This window comes from Hyperolius riggenbachi, chromosome 3 (assembly GCF_040937935.1).
Source record: "Hyperolius riggenbachi isolate aHypRig1 chromosome 3, aHypRig1.pri, whole genome shotgun sequence".
NCBI classification, from domain to species: domain Eukaryota; kingdom Metazoa; phylum Chordata; class Amphibia; order Anura; family Hyperoliidae; genus Hyperolius; species Hyperolius riggenbachi.
Window position 1 is genome coordinate 106,894,114 of NC_090648.1, and position 17,974 is coordinate 106,912,087.

Consider the following 17,974-nt stretch of genomic DNA (forward strand, 5'->3'; position numbering starts at 1 on the left):
GTGTCATTTGGATTTCATCCTCTTAATTAGTGCAGCTGAGTGGGTGTGTGCGGGGGGGGGGGGCTGGGGGGATGGGGGGTTAAACTTACGCAGCAGCCTACTTCTTTAACCCGTCCCACGGCGCATCCCACGCTGCGTTCCAAGCCGCGGTCACGTGACTGCTACGCTTCCTCCTTCAACCCGGAAGTGTTTGTTTTGCTAGTTACAGTGGGATGCAAACGTTTGGGCAACATTGTTAATCGTCATGATTTTCCTGTATAAATCGTTGGTTTTTAGGATAAAAAAATGTCAGTTAAATATATCATATAGGAGACACACACAGTGATATTTGAGAAGTGAAATTAAGTTTATTGGATTTACAGAAAGTGTGCAATAATTGTTCAAACAAAATTAGGCAGATGCAAAATTTTATTGAATTTTTTTGATTCCAAGACCTTTAGAACTAATTATTGGAACTCAAATTGGCTTGGTAAGCTCAGTGGTCCCTGACTTACATACACAGGTGAATACAGTTATGAGAAAGAGTATTTAAGAGGGTCAATTGTAAGTTTCCCGCCTCTTAATTTTCTCTAAAGAGTAGCAACATGGGGGTTTCAAAACAACTCTCAACTGACCTGAAGACAACGATTGTTCACCATCATGGTTTAGCGGAAGGATACAGAAAGCTGTCTACGGGGTTTCAGCTGTCTGTTTCCACAATTAGGAACATATTGAGGAAATGGAAGATCACATGCTCAGTTCAAGCTAAGGTTCGAAGTGGCAGACCAAGAAAAATCTCAGATAGACAGAAGCGACGAATGGTGAGAACAGTCAGAGTCAACCCACAGACCAGCACCAAAGACCTACAACATCATCTTGCTGCAGATGGAGTTACTGTGCATCGTTCAACCATCCGGCACACTTTACACAAGGAGATGCTGTATGCAAGAGTGATGCAGAGGAAGCCTTTTCTCTGCCCACAGCACAGAGGTATGCTAAAGCACATTTGGAAAAGCCAGCTTCCTTTTGGAATAAGGTGCTGTGGACTGTTGAAACTAAAATTGAGTTATTTGTGCATAACAAGGGGCGTTATGCATGGAGGAAAAAGAACACAGCATGCCAAGAAAAACACCTGCTACCTACAGTAACATATGGTGAAGGTTCCATCATGCTGTGGGGCTGTGTGGCCAGTGCGGGAACTGGGAATCTTGTCAAAGTTGAGGGACGTATGGATTCCACTCAGTGTCAGTAGATTCTGGAGCTGGAGACCAATGTCCAGAAATCTGTGATAAAGCTATGGCTGCGCCGGGTCTGGATCTTTCAACAAGACAACAACCCTAAACACTGCTCAAAATCCACTAAGGCATTCATGCAGAGAAACAAGTACAACATTCTGGAATAGCCATCTCAGTCCCCAGACCTGAATATAATTGAAAATCTGTGGTGTGAGTTAAAGAGAGCTGTCCGTGCTCGAAAGCCATCAAACCTGAATGTACTAGAGATGTTTTGTAAAGAGGAATAGTCCAAAATGCCTTCAACCAGAATCCAGACTCTCATTGGAACCTACAGTAAGTGTTTAGAGGCTGTAATTTCTGCAAAAGGAGGATCTACTAAATATTGATTTCATTTCTTTTTCGTGGTGCCCAAATTTACGCACCTGCCTAATTTTAATTAAACCATTATTGCGCACTTTCTGTAAATCCAATAAACTTCATTTCACAATCTCACTGTGTGTGTGTCTCCTATATGATATATTTAACTGACATTTTTTATCGTAACAACCAACGATTTATATAGGAAAATTATGACAATTAACAAGGTTGCCCAAACTTTCGCATCCCACTGTATGTAAAAGCAAATGACGTAATTCACACTACTAAAGCAATGCTAGTGTTAGCATGTACCACGTAGTGTTGCTTGGATACAGTCCGTGATCTCGGCATAGCTGTGATTTTGCGAGCATTTTCTCACTATCCAACATCATGATCCGAATTCGTGATTGGGAATCGATTACAGTAGTCAATCACGAATCCAGCTATTATTCCAAGTATTCGGCCCAATATCCGTGATTATCACCCGAAAACCCGCCGACTTTAGCGGTTAATAGCAAAGCCCCCTTACATGGTAGAAACACCAAATTTGCCAGATATGTTAAGAAGAATAGTGGGGGAAAAAATATTATTTTCCTATTTTTTTTTTACTTTTTTTTTCATGTTCAGAAGGTGGGAAGTAATAAAAAAAAATGACGTGGGGTCCCCCCTACAGAGCATATTTAATCCCTTGTCCCCCATGCCTTCCCCCCCCCTCCGGAGCCCTTGTCCAATCTATGGACAAGGGGCTCTTCCCCACCTCCTGTGGCCCAGGAGGAGGTGGGGGTGAATACTCCCTGGGGGGGGTCCAGATGCCTGCCCCCCTCCTAGGAGAAATGAGTATAGGGGTTCAAAGTACCCCTTACCAATTTCCACAAAGGGTTAAATGCAATAAAAACACGACGACGAGAAAAGTCCTTTAATATTCTTAATTAACCAGAAATACTTACCTGTGTTAAAAAAAATGTTCCCACGCCAATATCCTCAGAAAAGGTTCCACGCCAATATCCTCTATCTTGCGGTCTCTATTAAGTCACCCCTCCTCCTCCTGGGGAACAGCCTCTTATCCATGGATTTGATAAGAGCTTCGGGAGGAGGGGAAGGCTTGGCCGCCCCTCTCCCCCCCATACCATGGACCATGCAGGCTGGTATAGCTCATGGTGCGAAGCCCCAGTCAGCCGGGGTTTCGCATTCTGGCTATCCCAGCATGCATGGGGGACAAGGGGTTAAATATACTCTGTAGGGGGGACCCCACATCATTTTTTTAAAATTTCCCACATTCTGAACATAAAAAAAGTTAAAAAAAAATAGGAAAAGAATACTTTTTCCCACAGTTTTTTTTAACATATCCTGCAAATTTCGTGTTTCTAGGTTTTGGCGGGCTTTTAATCACGAATCATGGCCCGTGATTCCGAATTTTAGAGACAATCACTTGTGAAATCTGGGCCGAATACGTAAGGCCATTTCAAATCTGGATCAAAATCACGACTGCGGAGGATTTTGATTCCGCCGTGGCCGATTGGGGGTATCCGAGCATCACCACGAGTCGCACTAATTGTGTAATGCGCTGTACTCTGCTGACGTTAGTAACAGTAATATTGGCGGTGGTTTGTGCATCAGGCCCATTGTCTGCTTCTGAAAACTTTTGAAAACAACAAGCAAAAAATGAAGAAAAAATGCAAAAAATGTAAGTCATGTATTCAGGAATATTAAGTATTAGGATTATTGGGTCACACGCTAGTACAGGGCTAGGCAAATTTTATAGGGCTGCATGCCTAATAGAGATGGTTCGAACCTCCGATTTTTGGTTCGCGAACCTCGAACGTGAACTTCCGCAAAAGTTCGGTTCGCACAAACTTTTGCAAACTGCAATAGACTTTAATGGGGATGCGAACTTTGAAAACTAGAAACATTTATGCTGGCCACCAAAGTGATGATAAAGATGTTTCAAGGGGTCTAACATCTGGAGGGGGGCATGGCGGAGTGGGATACATGGCAAAAGTCCCGGGGAAAAATCTGGATTTGATGCACAGCAGCGATTTAAGGGCAGAAATCACATTGCATGCTAAATTGGAGGCCTAAAGTGCTTTAAAACATCTTGCACGTGTATACATCAATCAGGGAGTGTAATTAATGTATTGCTTCACACTGACACACCAAACTCACTGTGTAACGCACTGCAAACAGCTGTTTGTGTAGTGACGGCCGTGCTGGACTGGTGTGCACCATGGCGAGAGTGCAGGCCATGGCGGTTTTCAAGCCCATATGGTCGCCGGGCTGAGGTAGCTCAATGACAGAAGAACAGTGACTGTCCGGCTGATCTAATTTGGTCTGTCTGCAATGAAGCAACGACACCCCCCCCCCCCCCCCCCCGAGACACTCATATAGTCGGCGGTCATTGCTTCATTGTGATACGCAAGCACCTTTACCGCGGCAAGGTAACGATCACGAAGGGGAATTGACACATGTACATGCCTTTTGTTTTGTTGTAGCAGCTGCAGTGCAGCCAAAAAAATTAGGCAGGCAGGTACAAGCACCAGAAAAATTATTATAGCGACCACTGCTAGCAGCAGCCTTAAAAATTCAGGAATCCGCCTGGAGCCCTGGACCCTGTTGGTGGTGGCGGAGAAGGCAGTCAAGCAGCCTGCAGGCAGAGATGCTGTGTGGGGACTGACTTAGTCTTCGGGCGGGCAATAGCCGCCCGGGATCCATGCCTTATTCATTTTGATAAAGGTGAGGTACTGAACACTTTTGTGACCTAGGTGACTTCTCTTCTCTGTGACAATGTCTCCAGCAGCGCTGAAGGTCCTTTGTGACAGGAAGCTTGAGGCAGGGTAAGACAGAAGTTAGATGGCAAATTGTGACAGCTCTGGCCACAGGTCAAGCCTGCACACCCAGTAGTCCAGGGGTTCATTGCTGCTCACAGTGTCTACATCCAGACTTAAGGCCAGGTAGTCGGCTAGCTGCCGGTCCAGGCGTTGGTGGAGGGTGGATCCGGAAGGGCTAAGGCGAGGCGTTGGACTAAAGAATGTCTGCATGTCCAACATCACCATGAGATCGCTGGAGCATCCTGTCCTTGCCTGCGTGGACATGGGAGAAGGATTACTGACAGTGGTACCTTTATTCCGTTGTGCTGTGACATCACCCTTAAACGCACTGTAAAGCATAGTTGCCAACTTGTTCAGCAAGTGCTGCATCCTTTCTGCCTTCAGGTGAGTTGGTAACATCTCCGCCACTTTGTGCTTATCCTGAGGGTCTAGTAGCGTGGCCACCCAGTCCACTCATTCCCCATTTTTTTTATACGGGGGTCCCTCAACAGGCTGGACAGCATGAAAGATGCCATCTGCACAAATTTGATTGCAGACATACTATCCATCTCTTCTTCCTCTTCCTCAGTGATGTCAGGTAAGTTTTCCTCCTCCTCTCAGCCACAAAGAATACCACGGGAATGCTTGCTGCAGTTGTTCTTACGCCTCCTCCTAAAAAAAACACCTTCCTCATCATCTGACTCTTACCTGACACCTAATCCTTAACCCCACCCCCCACAAACTACCTCCCTGATGCCCAACCATTAACCCCACCAGCCACAAACTACCTACCTGATGCTAACCCTTAACCCAACCCCCCACAAACGACTAGAGATGTCGTGAACCTCCGATTTTCGGTTTGCGAACCTGGTTCGCAAACTTTCGCGGAAGGTTCGGTTCGCGGAAAAGTTCGCGAACCGCAATAGACTTCAATGGGGAGGCGAACTTTGAAAAATAGAAAAAATTATGCTGGCCACAAAAGTGATGGAAAAGATGTTTCAAGGGGTCTAACACCTGGAGGGGGGCATGGCGGAGTGGGATACATGCCAAAAGTCCCGGGGAAAAATCTGGATGTGACGCAAAGCAGCGTTTTAAGGGCAGAAATCACATTGAATGCTAAATTGCAGGCCTAACGTGCTTTAAAACATCTTGCATGTGTATACATCAATCAGGGAGTGTAATTAGAGTACTGCTTCACACTGACACACCAAACTCACTGTGTAACGCACCGCAAACAGCTGTTTGTGTAGTGACGGCCATGATGGACTACTGCGCAACATGGCGAGACTGCTCTCCCACACTCAGTGATGTCAGGTAATGTGTGACTTCCTTCTCAACCTTCCATGGCATTACATTTTCTACTTGCTGTGTACTTGTTCAGTACCGCTACAATGAGAATCCTGTGGAGGCGGGCAAGTCTGCCATTGTGACCCCGGGTAATGGCCGGGGAATGAGGGGTTTGAATCCGGTGTGGAGCCTGAGCAACGGCTACCACTACACATCCAAGGAGGGCAGCAGGCAGGCATGCGCGCCCGCCCGCCCCGAGGTAGTGACCAAAAATAACAATACAGGAGGAGGACTTTCGAGGCCCTGCTGTGTATTTGAAATGAATGTACTTTAAATCCTTTAACGAGAACCAGTTATGGCGGGCAAAGATGACACCACATTCCTTTCACGAGAATCATATGGAGGCGGGCAAGTCTGTCATTTGTGACCCTGGGTAATGGCCGGGGAATGAGGGATGGAATCCGGTGTGCAGCCTGAGAAACGGCTACCACTACACATCCAAGGAGGGCAGCGGGCAGGCATGCACGCCCGCCCGCCCCGAGGTAGTGACCAAAAATAACAATACAGGAGGCGGACTTTCGAGGCCCTGCTGTGTATTTGAAAGGAATTAACTTTAAATCCTTTAACGGGAATCCGTTATGGAGGGCAAGTCTGCCATTGTCACCGCTGGGAATGAAGGTTGGATTCCGGCCCGAAGTGGGAGCCTGCAGAGACCCATGCTGTAGCTGCCCTGACCGTGCTTTGCAGACCAGGCATCTGTGGTCAGATGGACCCTTGAGCCAGCGGAAGACCAACCAAGTCGAAAGCATTTGCCAAGAATGTTTTACGGAGGGCAAGTTTTTTTGCCTTTTTTTAAATATTTTGAAAATGATAGATGGTTGTATTTTTAAATTGTTTGAAAGTTTAGATGGTTGTATTTTTAAATTGTTTAATAGTGTATCCATTCAAGTGCAAGTTATGCACTGACTGCCAGGTATAATGTGCAGTCACAGATGCAGTGAAAGGTATGCAGTGACTGCAAACAGCCGTTTGTGTAGTGACGGCCGTGCTGGACTGGTGCGCACCATGACGAGAGTGCAGGTGATGGTGGCTTTTCAGCCCATATGCTCGCCCGGCTGATGTAGCTGAATGACAGAACAGTGACTGTCCAGCTGATCAAATTTGGTCTGACCACAATGAAGCAACAACCTTATTATCTTTTGTGTGCCACCCCCACCCGAGACACTCAAATAGCCGGCGGTCATTGCTTCATTGTGATGCGCAAGCCCCTTCACCGCGGCAAGGAAATGATCACGAAGGGGGATGGGCACATGTACACGCACCAGAAAAATTAGTATAGCGGCCGCTGCTACAGCAGCTGCTAGCAGCGGCCTTAAAAATTCAGGAATCCGCCTAGAGTCCTGGACCCTGTTGGTAGTGGCGGAGAAGGCAGTCAAGCGGCCAGCAGGCAGAGATGCTGTGTGTGGGGACTGACTTAGTCTTCGGTCGTGCAGTAGCCCTCCGTGATCCATTCCTCATTCATTTTGATAAAGGTCAGGTACTGAACACTGTCGTGACTTAGGCGACTTCTCTTCTCAGTAACTATGCCTCCAGCTGCACTGAACGTCCTTTCTGACAGGACGCTTGCGGCAGGGCAAGAGAGAAGTTGTATGGCAAATTGGGACAGCTCTGGCCACAGGTCAAGCCTGCGCAACCAGTAGTCCAAGGGTTCATCGCCGCTTTTCGCAGAGTCTACATCCACACTCAAGGCCAGGTAGTCGGCTACCTGCCGGTCCAGGCGTTGGTGGAGGGTGGATCCGGAAGGACTATGGCGAGGAGTTGGACTAAAGAACGTCCGCATGTCCAACATCACCCTGATATCGCTGGAGTGTCCTGTTCTTGCCTGCGTGGACTTGGGAGGAGGAGGGTTACTGCCAGTGGTACCTTGATTGCGTTGTGCAGCCACATCACCCTTAAATGCATTGTAAAGCATCATCGACAGCTTGTTCTGCAAGTGCTGCATCCTTTCCGCCTTTTGTTGAGTTGCTAAGAGGTCTGCCACTTTGTGCCTGTACCGAGGGTCTAGTAGCGTGGCCACCCAGTACAGGTCATTCGTCTTGAGTTTTTTGATACGGGGGTCCCTCAACAGGCTGGACAACATGAAAGAGGACATCTGCACAAAGCTGGATGCAGACGTACTCTCCATCTCCTCTTGCTCTTCCTCAGTGACGGGACGCAACTCCTCTTCCTCCCCCCAGCCACGAACAATACCACGGGAACGTGGAGCAGCAGAAGCCCCCTGTGATGGCTGCCGCGGTTGTTCTCCTTCCGCCGCCTCTTCCTCCTCCACAGAAACACCTTCCTCATCATCACCATCATCAGAGTCTGACTCCTCCCCTTCCCCACACGACTCCTCTTCTTCCTCCTCCTCCCCCCTCTGTGCTGCCGCCGGTGTTGTGGAAACATCGGGTTCGTGTGTAAATGGCTCCCACGACTCCTGCTGCCCTAACTCTTCTTGTTCACGCTCCTCCACAGCTGTATCCACCACTCTACGTACGGCACGCTCCAGGAAGTAGGCGTAGGGGATCAAGTGGCTGATGGTGCCCTCATCGCGACTCACCAGTTTGGTCACCTCCTCAAAGGGCTCCATGACCCTGCATGCATTTCGCATCAGTGTCCAGTTGTTGGGCCACAACATCCCCATCCTCCCAAATTGTGTCCTTGTACTGTAATGATACAGGTACTGGGTGACGGCTTTCTCCTGGTCTAGCAGGCGAGAGAACATCAGCAGGGTGGAATTCCAGCGAGTCGGGCTATCGCAAATCAGGCGTCTCACCGGCAAGTTGTTTCTACGCTGAATGTCCGCAAAGCGTGCCATGGCCTTGTAAGAGCGCCTGAAATGCCCACACAACTTCCTGGCCTGCTTCAGGACGTCCTCTAAGCCTGGGTACTTGGACACAAATCTTTGCACGACCAGATTCAGCACATGTGCCATGCAGGGTATGTGTGTCAGCTTTCCCAAATTCAACGCAGCAATGAGATTGCTGCCGTTGTCACACACCACGTTGCCGATCTCAAGCTTGTGCGGGGTCAGCCATTGCTCCACCTGTTTGTTAAGAGCAGCCAGGAGAGCTGCTCCAGTGTGACTCTCCGCTTTCAGGCAAGACATGTCTAACACTGCATGACACCGGCGCACCTGGCATGCAGCATAGGCCCTGGGGTGCTGGGGCTGTGTAGCTGGAGAGGAGATGGCGGCACCAGCCAAGGAGGAGGAGGAGGAGGAGGATGACGACAGTGAAGCGGTGATAGCAGGTGGAGAGGAGGTGGCTGGAGGCCTGCCTGCAAGCCGTGGAGGTGTGACAAGTCGGTCCTCTGCACAGCCACATACTCCCTGCTTGCTGCCATCGATCACCAGGTTGACCCAATGGGCTGTGTATGTAATGTAGTGGCCCTGCCCGTGCTTGGCAGACCAGGCATCCGTGGTCAGGTGGACCCTTGACCCAACGCTGTGTGCCAGAGATGACACCACTTGCCTCTCAACTGCACGGTACAGTTTGGGTATGGCTTTTTGTGAAAAATAATTGCGGCCTGGTATCTTCCACTGCGGTGTACCAATGGCCACAAACTTACGGAAAGCCTCCGACTCCACCAGCTTGTATGGTAATAGCTGGCGAGCTAATAGTTCCGCCACGCCAGCTGTCAGACGCCGGGCAAGAGGGTGACTGGCAGACATTTGCTTCTTACGCTCAAATACTTCCTTCACGGACAGCTGGGTACTGCTGTGGGCAGAGGAGAAGGAACCGCTGAAGGGAAGAGGCGGTGTGGAGGAGGGTGGCTGTGAAGGTGCAAGGGAGAAAGTGGATGAAGACGATGCACCTGAAGGAGGAAGAGGAGAAGGAGGGTGGCTTGTCTTTTGAGGGGTGCTGCTTTTCCTCAGGTGTTCTTGCCATAGCTGTTTGTGCCTTCTCTCCAGGTGCCTTCGTAAGGCACTTGTCCCTACGTGAGGGTTGGCCTTTCCACGGCTCAATTTTTGCTGGCAGAGACAACAGATGGCTTTGCTCTGATCTGAGACACACACGTGAAAAAATTTCCAAACCGCTGAACCCCCCTGGGGTGATGGCGCTAGGGTGGCATCAGCAGCTGACGTTGAAGGGCATGTTGGTTGGCTGGCTGGCCATAGCTGGTGATACATGGCGCCGGACATTGCCCCCAGCTGTTTCTGAGGACGAGCTCCCTCTGCTTCTATCATGGAGTCGTCTCCTCCTACCCCTTTCTGACTCCTCCTCTGAACTGTCCCCCTGGTCATCTCCTCTACCGGGAACATGTGTGGTATCCGTATAATCGTCATCATAATCCTCCTGGCCAGCTGTGCTTTCCTCAGACACCTCCTCAAGGTCACCAACTTCAGGTGGTCCACCATCATCCCCATCCACACACGTTACGTCCATACTATCGCTCAGACATATGAGGTGGTGTACCTGCGCCTTCTTGTTGTTGTTGCAGTAGTGGCTGGGAATCAGTGATTTCACCACCACCACCAAATAACTCCTGCGAAGTTTCAAATGCAGCGGATGTGGTGCTTGTTGTAGCACTGGTGGCTGTGGGAGATGAGGTGTTCTGTGTTAAATACTCAATCACTTCCTCACGATTTTGGGAAGTGATGGCACGTGCCTTCTTCTGAGCACTGTATTTTGGGGCAGGTCCGCACGAAATCACAGCAACACCACCTCGCACAGCCACAGACCTGCCGGTGCCTGGTGGCCTTCCTCTGGGTCTGCCTCTACCTCTTCCTCTACCTGGTTTGTCCATTTTGTCCATCTCGGGGGTATGCTAGCTATATCCAGTGAGGTGGGTTCTCACTCAACACAACAGGTAGTTAGATGCAGTGAGGTGGCCAGGTGGGTTCTCACTCAACACAACAGGTAGTTAGATGCAGTGAGCTGGGTTCACTCAACACAACGCTAGGTATATGCAGTGATGAGGTGGGTTAAGTAAACACAACAGGTACTGGGTAGTTAGATGCAGTGAGCTGGGTTCACTGAACAGTAAAGGTACTTAAAATGCAGTGAGGGGGGTTCTCACTCAACCCAACAGGTAGTTAGATGCAGTGAGGTGGCCAGGTGGGTTCTCACTCAACACAACAGGTAGTTAGATGCAGTGAGCTGGGTTCACTCAACACAACGCTAGGTATATGCAGTGATGAGGTGGGTTAAGTAAACACAACAGGTACTGGGTAGTTAGATGCAGTGAGCTGGGTTCACTGAACAGTAAAGGTACTTAAGATGCAGTGAGGTGGGTTCTCACTCAACACAACAGGTAGTTAGATGCAGTGAGGTGGCCAGGTGGGTTCACACTCAACACAACAGGTAGTTAGATGCAGTGAGCTGGGTTCACTCAACACAACGCTAGGTATATGCAGTGATGAGGTGGGTTAAGTAAACACAACAGGTACTGGGTAGTTAGATGCAGTGAGCTGGGTTCACTGAACAGTAAAGGTACTTAAGATGCAGTGAGGTGGGTTCTCACTCAACACAACAGGTAGTTAGATGCAGTGAGGTGGCCAGGTGGGTTCTCACTCAACACAACAGGTAGTTAGATGCAGTGTGGTGGCCAGGTGGGTTCTCACTCAACACAACAGGTAGTTAGATGCAGTGAGCTGGGTTCTCACTCAACACAACAGGTAGTTAGATGCAGTGAGCTGGGTTCACTCAAGACAACGCTAGGTATATGCAGTGATGAGGTGGGTTAAGTAAACACAACAGGTAGTGGGTAGTTAGATGCAGTGAGCTGGGTTCACTGAACAGTAAAGGTACTTAAGATGCAGTGAAGTGGGTTCTCACTCAACACAACAGGTAGTTAGATGCAGTGAGCTGGGTTCACTCAAGACAACGCTAGGTATATGCAGTGATGAGGTGGGTTAAGTAAACACAACAGGTACTGGGGTATATGCAGTACTGGGTAGTACAATGTGCAGCTCCATGTCACACACACAGGTAGTCACTGAATGTGCTGGGCTGCTGGCAGTGGCACACACAAAATCAATTAGCAAGGCTGTGCCTGCAACAAAAGTGTCAGTTTGACACACAGAAAAAAAAAATGTACAGGTTGAGCTCTGAAAAGAGCTGTTGCTGGGTGCTTTAAAAGCAATAATAATCAGTCAGGAGCAAGCAAAGCAGCCTAGAACCTAACTAATCTGTCCCTAGGAGAAAAAGTCTGCAGCAGCTGTCCCTTTCCTCTCTCTAGCAGGCACACGAGTGAGGCTAATGGCCGCCGGACCCTGCCTTATATAAGGGGGGGGTGGGGCTCCAGGGCTTAGTGTAGCCTGAATGGCTACAATGTGCCTGCTGACTGTGATGCAGAGGGTCAAAGTTGACCCTCATAGTGCATTATGGGGCGAATCGAACTTCCGCAAAAGTTCGCCTGGTGCAGGCGAAAGCGAACCCCCTAAGTTCGCCTGGAACCGTTCGCCGGCGAACCGTTCGCTACATCTCTACAAACGACCTCCCTGACACCCAACCCTTAACCCCACCCCCCACAAACTACCTTCCTGACGCCCAATCCTTAATCCCACCCCCCACAAACTACATCCCTGATGCCTAACCCTTAACCCCCCTCCCCGCACAAACTACCTACCTGATGCTTAACCCTTCACCCCCCTTCCTGCACAAACTACCTACCTGATGCCTAACTCTTAACCCCCCTCCCCGCACAAACTACCTACCTGATGCTTAACCCTTAACCCCTCCCCCAACTACCTCCCTGACACCTAAACTAAAGATAAAAATTCCCGGGCGCTGCCATAGGCGCCTTTACACATTTCGGCTTTTGGGTGCCCGCGGTGCCCGATATATAGCGGGAGCTGTACCAGCGCTCGTGATTTTATTGTACTGTACATGTGCAGGACGCTACCAGCGACAGGAGCAGTGGCACAGCCGCAGTGGCCATTGACTGGCTGAGTCCCTGAAAATGAAACTGGGTCGCTGCACGGAACCGGAGGATCGGTTTGTCCAAGCGCGGGCACAGGACGTCAGCAGGGGGCCACCAGAAGCCCCAGGTAAGTTAAACAGTTTTTTTTTATGACTCTAGGTTTCCTTTAACTTACTTACAGAAAATCTGAAGTCTCCTAAAATCCCACTTTTTGTTCAACATTTAACTTCAGCACTATAAGCCAAGGTAAAACACTGCATCTCCGCAGCAGAAAGCTGTTTAGAAACCCCCTAAATAACGGGGCAAAAATCCACGACTTTTCTGGTCATGGATTTTGCTGCCCGGGGAGGCAGAGCTTTGAGCTGCAGCTCTGCCTCCATTCGCATCAATCACAGCTGATCTCCGCCTCTCCCCACCCCTCTCAGCGAAGGAAGACTGAGAGGGGCGTGGAGAGGTGGCAATCAGTGGGGATTGACACGAGTAGAGGCAGAGCTACAGCCCTAAGCTCTCTCTATATACTCGGAAGCGCTCCCCACATTTAAGCCTCATACACATGAGGCACAAATGTCTGCAGTTGCAAGCAGACAAGAGACAAAAAAATAAATAAATAAAGCAGCGACAGTTCGTCGCCAGGTCCCTCTGTGTGGCAGCTGTACACACATTGCACAGAGGGACAGAGATGCGGCGGAAGTTGTCGCCAAAAGTTTAGTCCCCCGCGTAAGCTCCCTTCTGGCTCTGGGTCGCTGTCGCTAGTCCGCACATACACACGCAGTACGCGTGGCGGACTAGCGACAGTTTCAGAGACAGAAGTTGCCGGCGATTGAACTTTTCCATCGCACGGCAACTGCTGTCTCCGGCGACAGTTCGGGGTGCGCGCCTCATACACACGCGGCAACTGTCGCCCAGACATGCGCGTGCCACGTGTTTGTGGCGACAGTTGTGCCCCGTGTGTATGAGCCTTTAGTCTAGGGGATTTGGGGGGTTTCCAAACAGCTTTCTGCCGTGGGATGTGGCGTTTTACCTTGGCTTATAGTACTGAAGTTAAATGTTGAATAAAAAGTGGGATTTTAGGAGACTTCAGAGTCTCTTTAATCACTGCTTTCAGCATCGGGTCTCCATGGCCACAGGGGTGTCATGTGAGATCCCATCAGGACGTGCCAGCATGAATGATATTATTATTGAAAGTGTCATCGAAAAATTATACTGATTCTGCTGAATCATTGAAAGAGAACAGCAACAAGACAGGTAACTTATTTTGAGTGATTTCTTTTTCTTGCAAAGGGCGGAAAAGCTATTGTTTTGACAAGGTGACAAATCGATAAAGAGAGATAATTCTTGAGATACATTTTGTGAATGAAACCCATAGTTATCAGAGAATATTTATAAAGGTGGCCACACACCATACAATTTTTTAAATATCTGTTCAATTTAAGAATTGCAATCAATTTTTCTGACTGATTGTAACATTTCAAAAATATGACCAATGTACCACACACCTACGTTCAATTTTTCCCCAATTATGATAAAAATGATTGGAAACTCTGACAAAATTTCTAGGGTGTGTATATTAATAAATTGACAATCTAACACGCACCATACAATCTTTAGAAAGATTGAAGAAAAATATCTGGCATTCCAGATCGATTAAAATCGAAGAAAACGGGAAATCCGATCAGATTTTTCAGTCAAATGAAAGAAAAAGCTGTCGATTTTTTTCAGGAGATCCGATCATATTTATTGAATTGCGGTAAAATCTGATCATTTTATTGTATCGTGTGTGGCCACCTTGAGAAAGGCAATACATTTACTACTTATGGTTAATAGCATTCTTTGCATTGAACTATTAATATGTTACTGAAATGTACAATTTATGATAAAGAAATTACACCAAGAACATTGAATTTACAAATAAACATGAAATCATTTCCAGGGGGAGGGACCTACGTTATCAGCTGAGCGTGGTCGTTCGGTACTCTGGCCGATAATGTTTCCCACCTCCAGCGAGCAAACCTCTTCAATACATTCTCGGATGCGGTGTCCACTAAAATTTGATCTTTGGTGTTCCAAATCTCGATGCCAGTAAGAATTAAGTACACGTCGAGGGGCTTGTACTCCTGTGCAGATTACAACAGTTAGCATGCTAGATCCTAATTCAAGTCCAATCTCCAATATTCAAATATGCGTCCCCATACACTTTGACCAAATCTCAAAATACTGTTTATTGCACTTGTCCTCTTTGCATGTGTCTTTCTGCAATGCAGGGTAGAGCCTGATCATCCACAAACAGGCATGGCAGGTGCCTAGGGCCTGGTAGGTGTCCAGGGCAAAGCAAGTCATTTCAGCACTAAGTGCCAAAGTTGGGCACCACCACAGCACTAGTGCAAGAGTAATTCAGGGATCCGCCGATCTCTGGACCTCGAATTACATCTCTCCCCGAGTTGCTACAACTCAGAGGAAGAATAGTATTTAACACCGCCAGTGATTTGAGCATAACTCCCAACTTATCCCTGTTTTGGAGGGACAGTTCCTCTTTGGGAGCCATTTCCCACTGTCCCTCTTTCCTCCTCACTTATCTTTCAGGACTTTGTCCCTCTTTCTATGTAAATATATGTATTTCTCTACTAAAAAAATAGTTTGATTGACTCTAAACTTTATTCCCATCCTTTAAATTGATATATTACTAATTTTAAAATGTTAATATGAAGGAAAATGAACCAGGATAGAAAGGACCAGTGTGGTTTGAATTATAAAACAACATATTTTACTTATGGTATGGTCTTCATGATATCCATGACTAGGGGTGTGACGGGGGCGTGATCAGGGGTGTGACAGGGGTGTGGCTTAAGTGTGGCTTAAGAGGTATGGATTTGAGTGGCAGCAGCCAGCAGGGCTCACCTTGCGCCCTGCTAACCGGCCAAATTTGCCATCCTTCCTAGGACCCCTTTTCATGTTAATCCTTCTCTGATGCATGGAACATCCTTGCCAGGACAGCCGGTGTTATTCAAACACCAGTTCACATAGTCTGGTCGTGTTTAAAAAATTGACAGCTTGCTGCTTTTTCTCTATGCTGTGTGCATTTCACACTCAATGGGCTTAATTCATTAAGACAAATAGCAAGCCTTATCAAAGTTAACACGCCTTATCAGAGTAGCATAGCGAGCGCTACAAACTTATTCCTGCTAAGTGGCAAACTGGCAATGACGAGAGCTCCACTCGTCCTGCCCTGAGCCCCAGCGGATTTGTAGCGCTCGCTATGCTACTCTGATAAGGTGTGTTAACTTTGATAAGGCGTGTTATCTCTGATAAGGCATGCTATTTGTCTTAGTGAATCAAGCCCATTGTATCCCTATCAGAAATTGTGAACCCTAATCCTTATTAATTAGGTATTAGTTCAAAACAAGCATATTATTATTTTCATTTCTGAAAACTCCTACCTTGCAAGCCACCCCCAGTGGAGAAAGCCCTCCAGTCTCCTTGAATCACAAGGGGAATCTCTCACTTGCTTTCTACTAGCCTGGGCGACTGGGGACTCTGCCGGTTTGCATATGAAAGTAAGGCTTTTTTAAAATTTACTTTTCTGAATTTAACCAAAAACTCATGTATCGCACTGCTTTGCTGACAAAGTCAGGAAAAGTTCAGCACAACAGAAAGCACCTGCCTCCAGTGGTAACTAATCTAAACACTTATAGAGTACATGAGATGAGAGCACTTGAGGATTTATACTCACCTGGGGCTTCTTCCAGCCCCCCAAAGTCCATTAACTCCCTTGTCATCCTCCCGGCCCCTCAGTGTTTCCACTGTAAATTGGCAGCATCACAGCCCACCATGCATGTGCAACTCATGCACCCCCTGATTGCGCTCCCGGGCCGTAGGCAAGAGCGTTCTGCGCATGTGCAGTTCACAAAAACTGTAGCTGCACTTGCTCAGACTGCTCCCAGCTATGGCAGCAAAATCGGGGTGTGCGCAACACCTGAACAGTGAATCCGCAGTGGCCCACAACCCAGCTGAATCGCGTGCCTCTCAGCAGTGCAACAGAGGGGACCTGACTGACATCAAGGGACCAGACGGACTACAGGGGGCTTAAGGAAGCTCCATTAATTCCTGGCGGTAAGCTCGGGCTATGCCGCGCAGGAGGATTTCTCAGGCCCTGCTGGGCCGATTTTCTCACTTTTTTCTTTGCAACACGCAGCTAGCACTTTGCTAGCTGAGTGTGCATTCCGATAGCCACCGCTCCGCGCTCGATCGTCACTGTTCGTCGCGCCGCCCCCCCCCCCAGACCCCGTGCGCTGCCTGGCCAATCAGTGCCAGGCAGCGCTGAGGGGTGGATCAGGACTCCCTTAGGCGTCACGACATCCATGACGTCATCCCGCCCCGTCGCCGGAGGCGATCGAAGCGGGCGGGGGGATGCCGCTGTACAGCGGCTATCATGTAGCGAGCCCTAGGCTCGCTACATGATAGCACCTAATAATAGGCACCTGTTCTGACATCTTCTTTAAAGAGAAACCGTGACCATGAATTGAACTTCATCCCAATCAGTAGCTGATACCCCCTTTCCAATGATCAATTGTTTCCTTTTCACAAACAGATCATCGGGGGGCTCTGTATGGCTGATATTGTGGTGAAACCCCTCCCACGGTGTGATGTTTCCTGTCTGTAAACCTCATTGCAGTGTGGGAAATAACACATGTTTACAGCTTGGTCCAACTGCCAAAAAAGCAAGCAGCATCTCCTTCCACTGACAACACCTGCCAGCAGTAAAAATGTCACTATGTAGTGAATGTCAGAATGTAAATCAGAGAGAGGAAAGATTTTACAATGGGAAAACACTGACAATCATTTATACACAATTACTGTAAAAATGTTACCCTTTAAGGCAGGAAGCACACTTATTTGAAACTAGCTGGACGCCCGGCGTTGCCCGGGTATGTATTTGACTAGTGTTGGCTCTGCCCACTTTTTCTAACCCTAACACACAATTACTTAATGACCAAGTATGTGAGCTTTGCGGCCTTTGGCATCAATAATTTGCAATGAAATAAAATTAATCTGATTAGATGTGGCTCCACCCCTTTCTGAATTTGAACCCCAATCACCTAATCGGCAACTGCACCAGGTAAAGGTGATTAACAGTCCAAGAATGGCAGCAATTAAATATTCCCCTTAAAAATCAATAGGTGGATTTTGATTGGCTTTTATAGGCTCCACCCGCTTTTCTGAATATTAATCCCAGTCACCCAGTGACCAACTGTGCAAAGTTTGAGAACTCTACCATTAACACAGTGTAAGAATGGCTGCAGTTTACATTTGCGCAATGAAATTTGTATTTTTCTCCACCCACTTATTTCCTAACATTGTTCAGGTATGTATTTGGCTGGTGTTGGCTCCACCTACTATTTCTAACCCTAA

General features: G+C 48.1%; 1 protein-coding gene across 1 annotated transcript in view; it reads right to left on the reverse strand.

Moving 5' to 3' along the window:
• The window catches only part of LOC137561089 (zinc metalloproteinase-disintegrin-like protein H3), a 147,974-nt gene that overhangs the window by 100,841 nt on the left and 29,159 nt on the right, over positions 1-17,974 (reverse strand). The window contains exon 9 of the mRNA XM_068272334.1: positions 14,513-14,682. Within this exon, the coding sequence (XP_068128435.1) occupies positions 14,513-14,682 (170 nt within the window). The remainder of the gene's footprint in view (positions 1-14,512; positions 14,683-17,974) is intronic.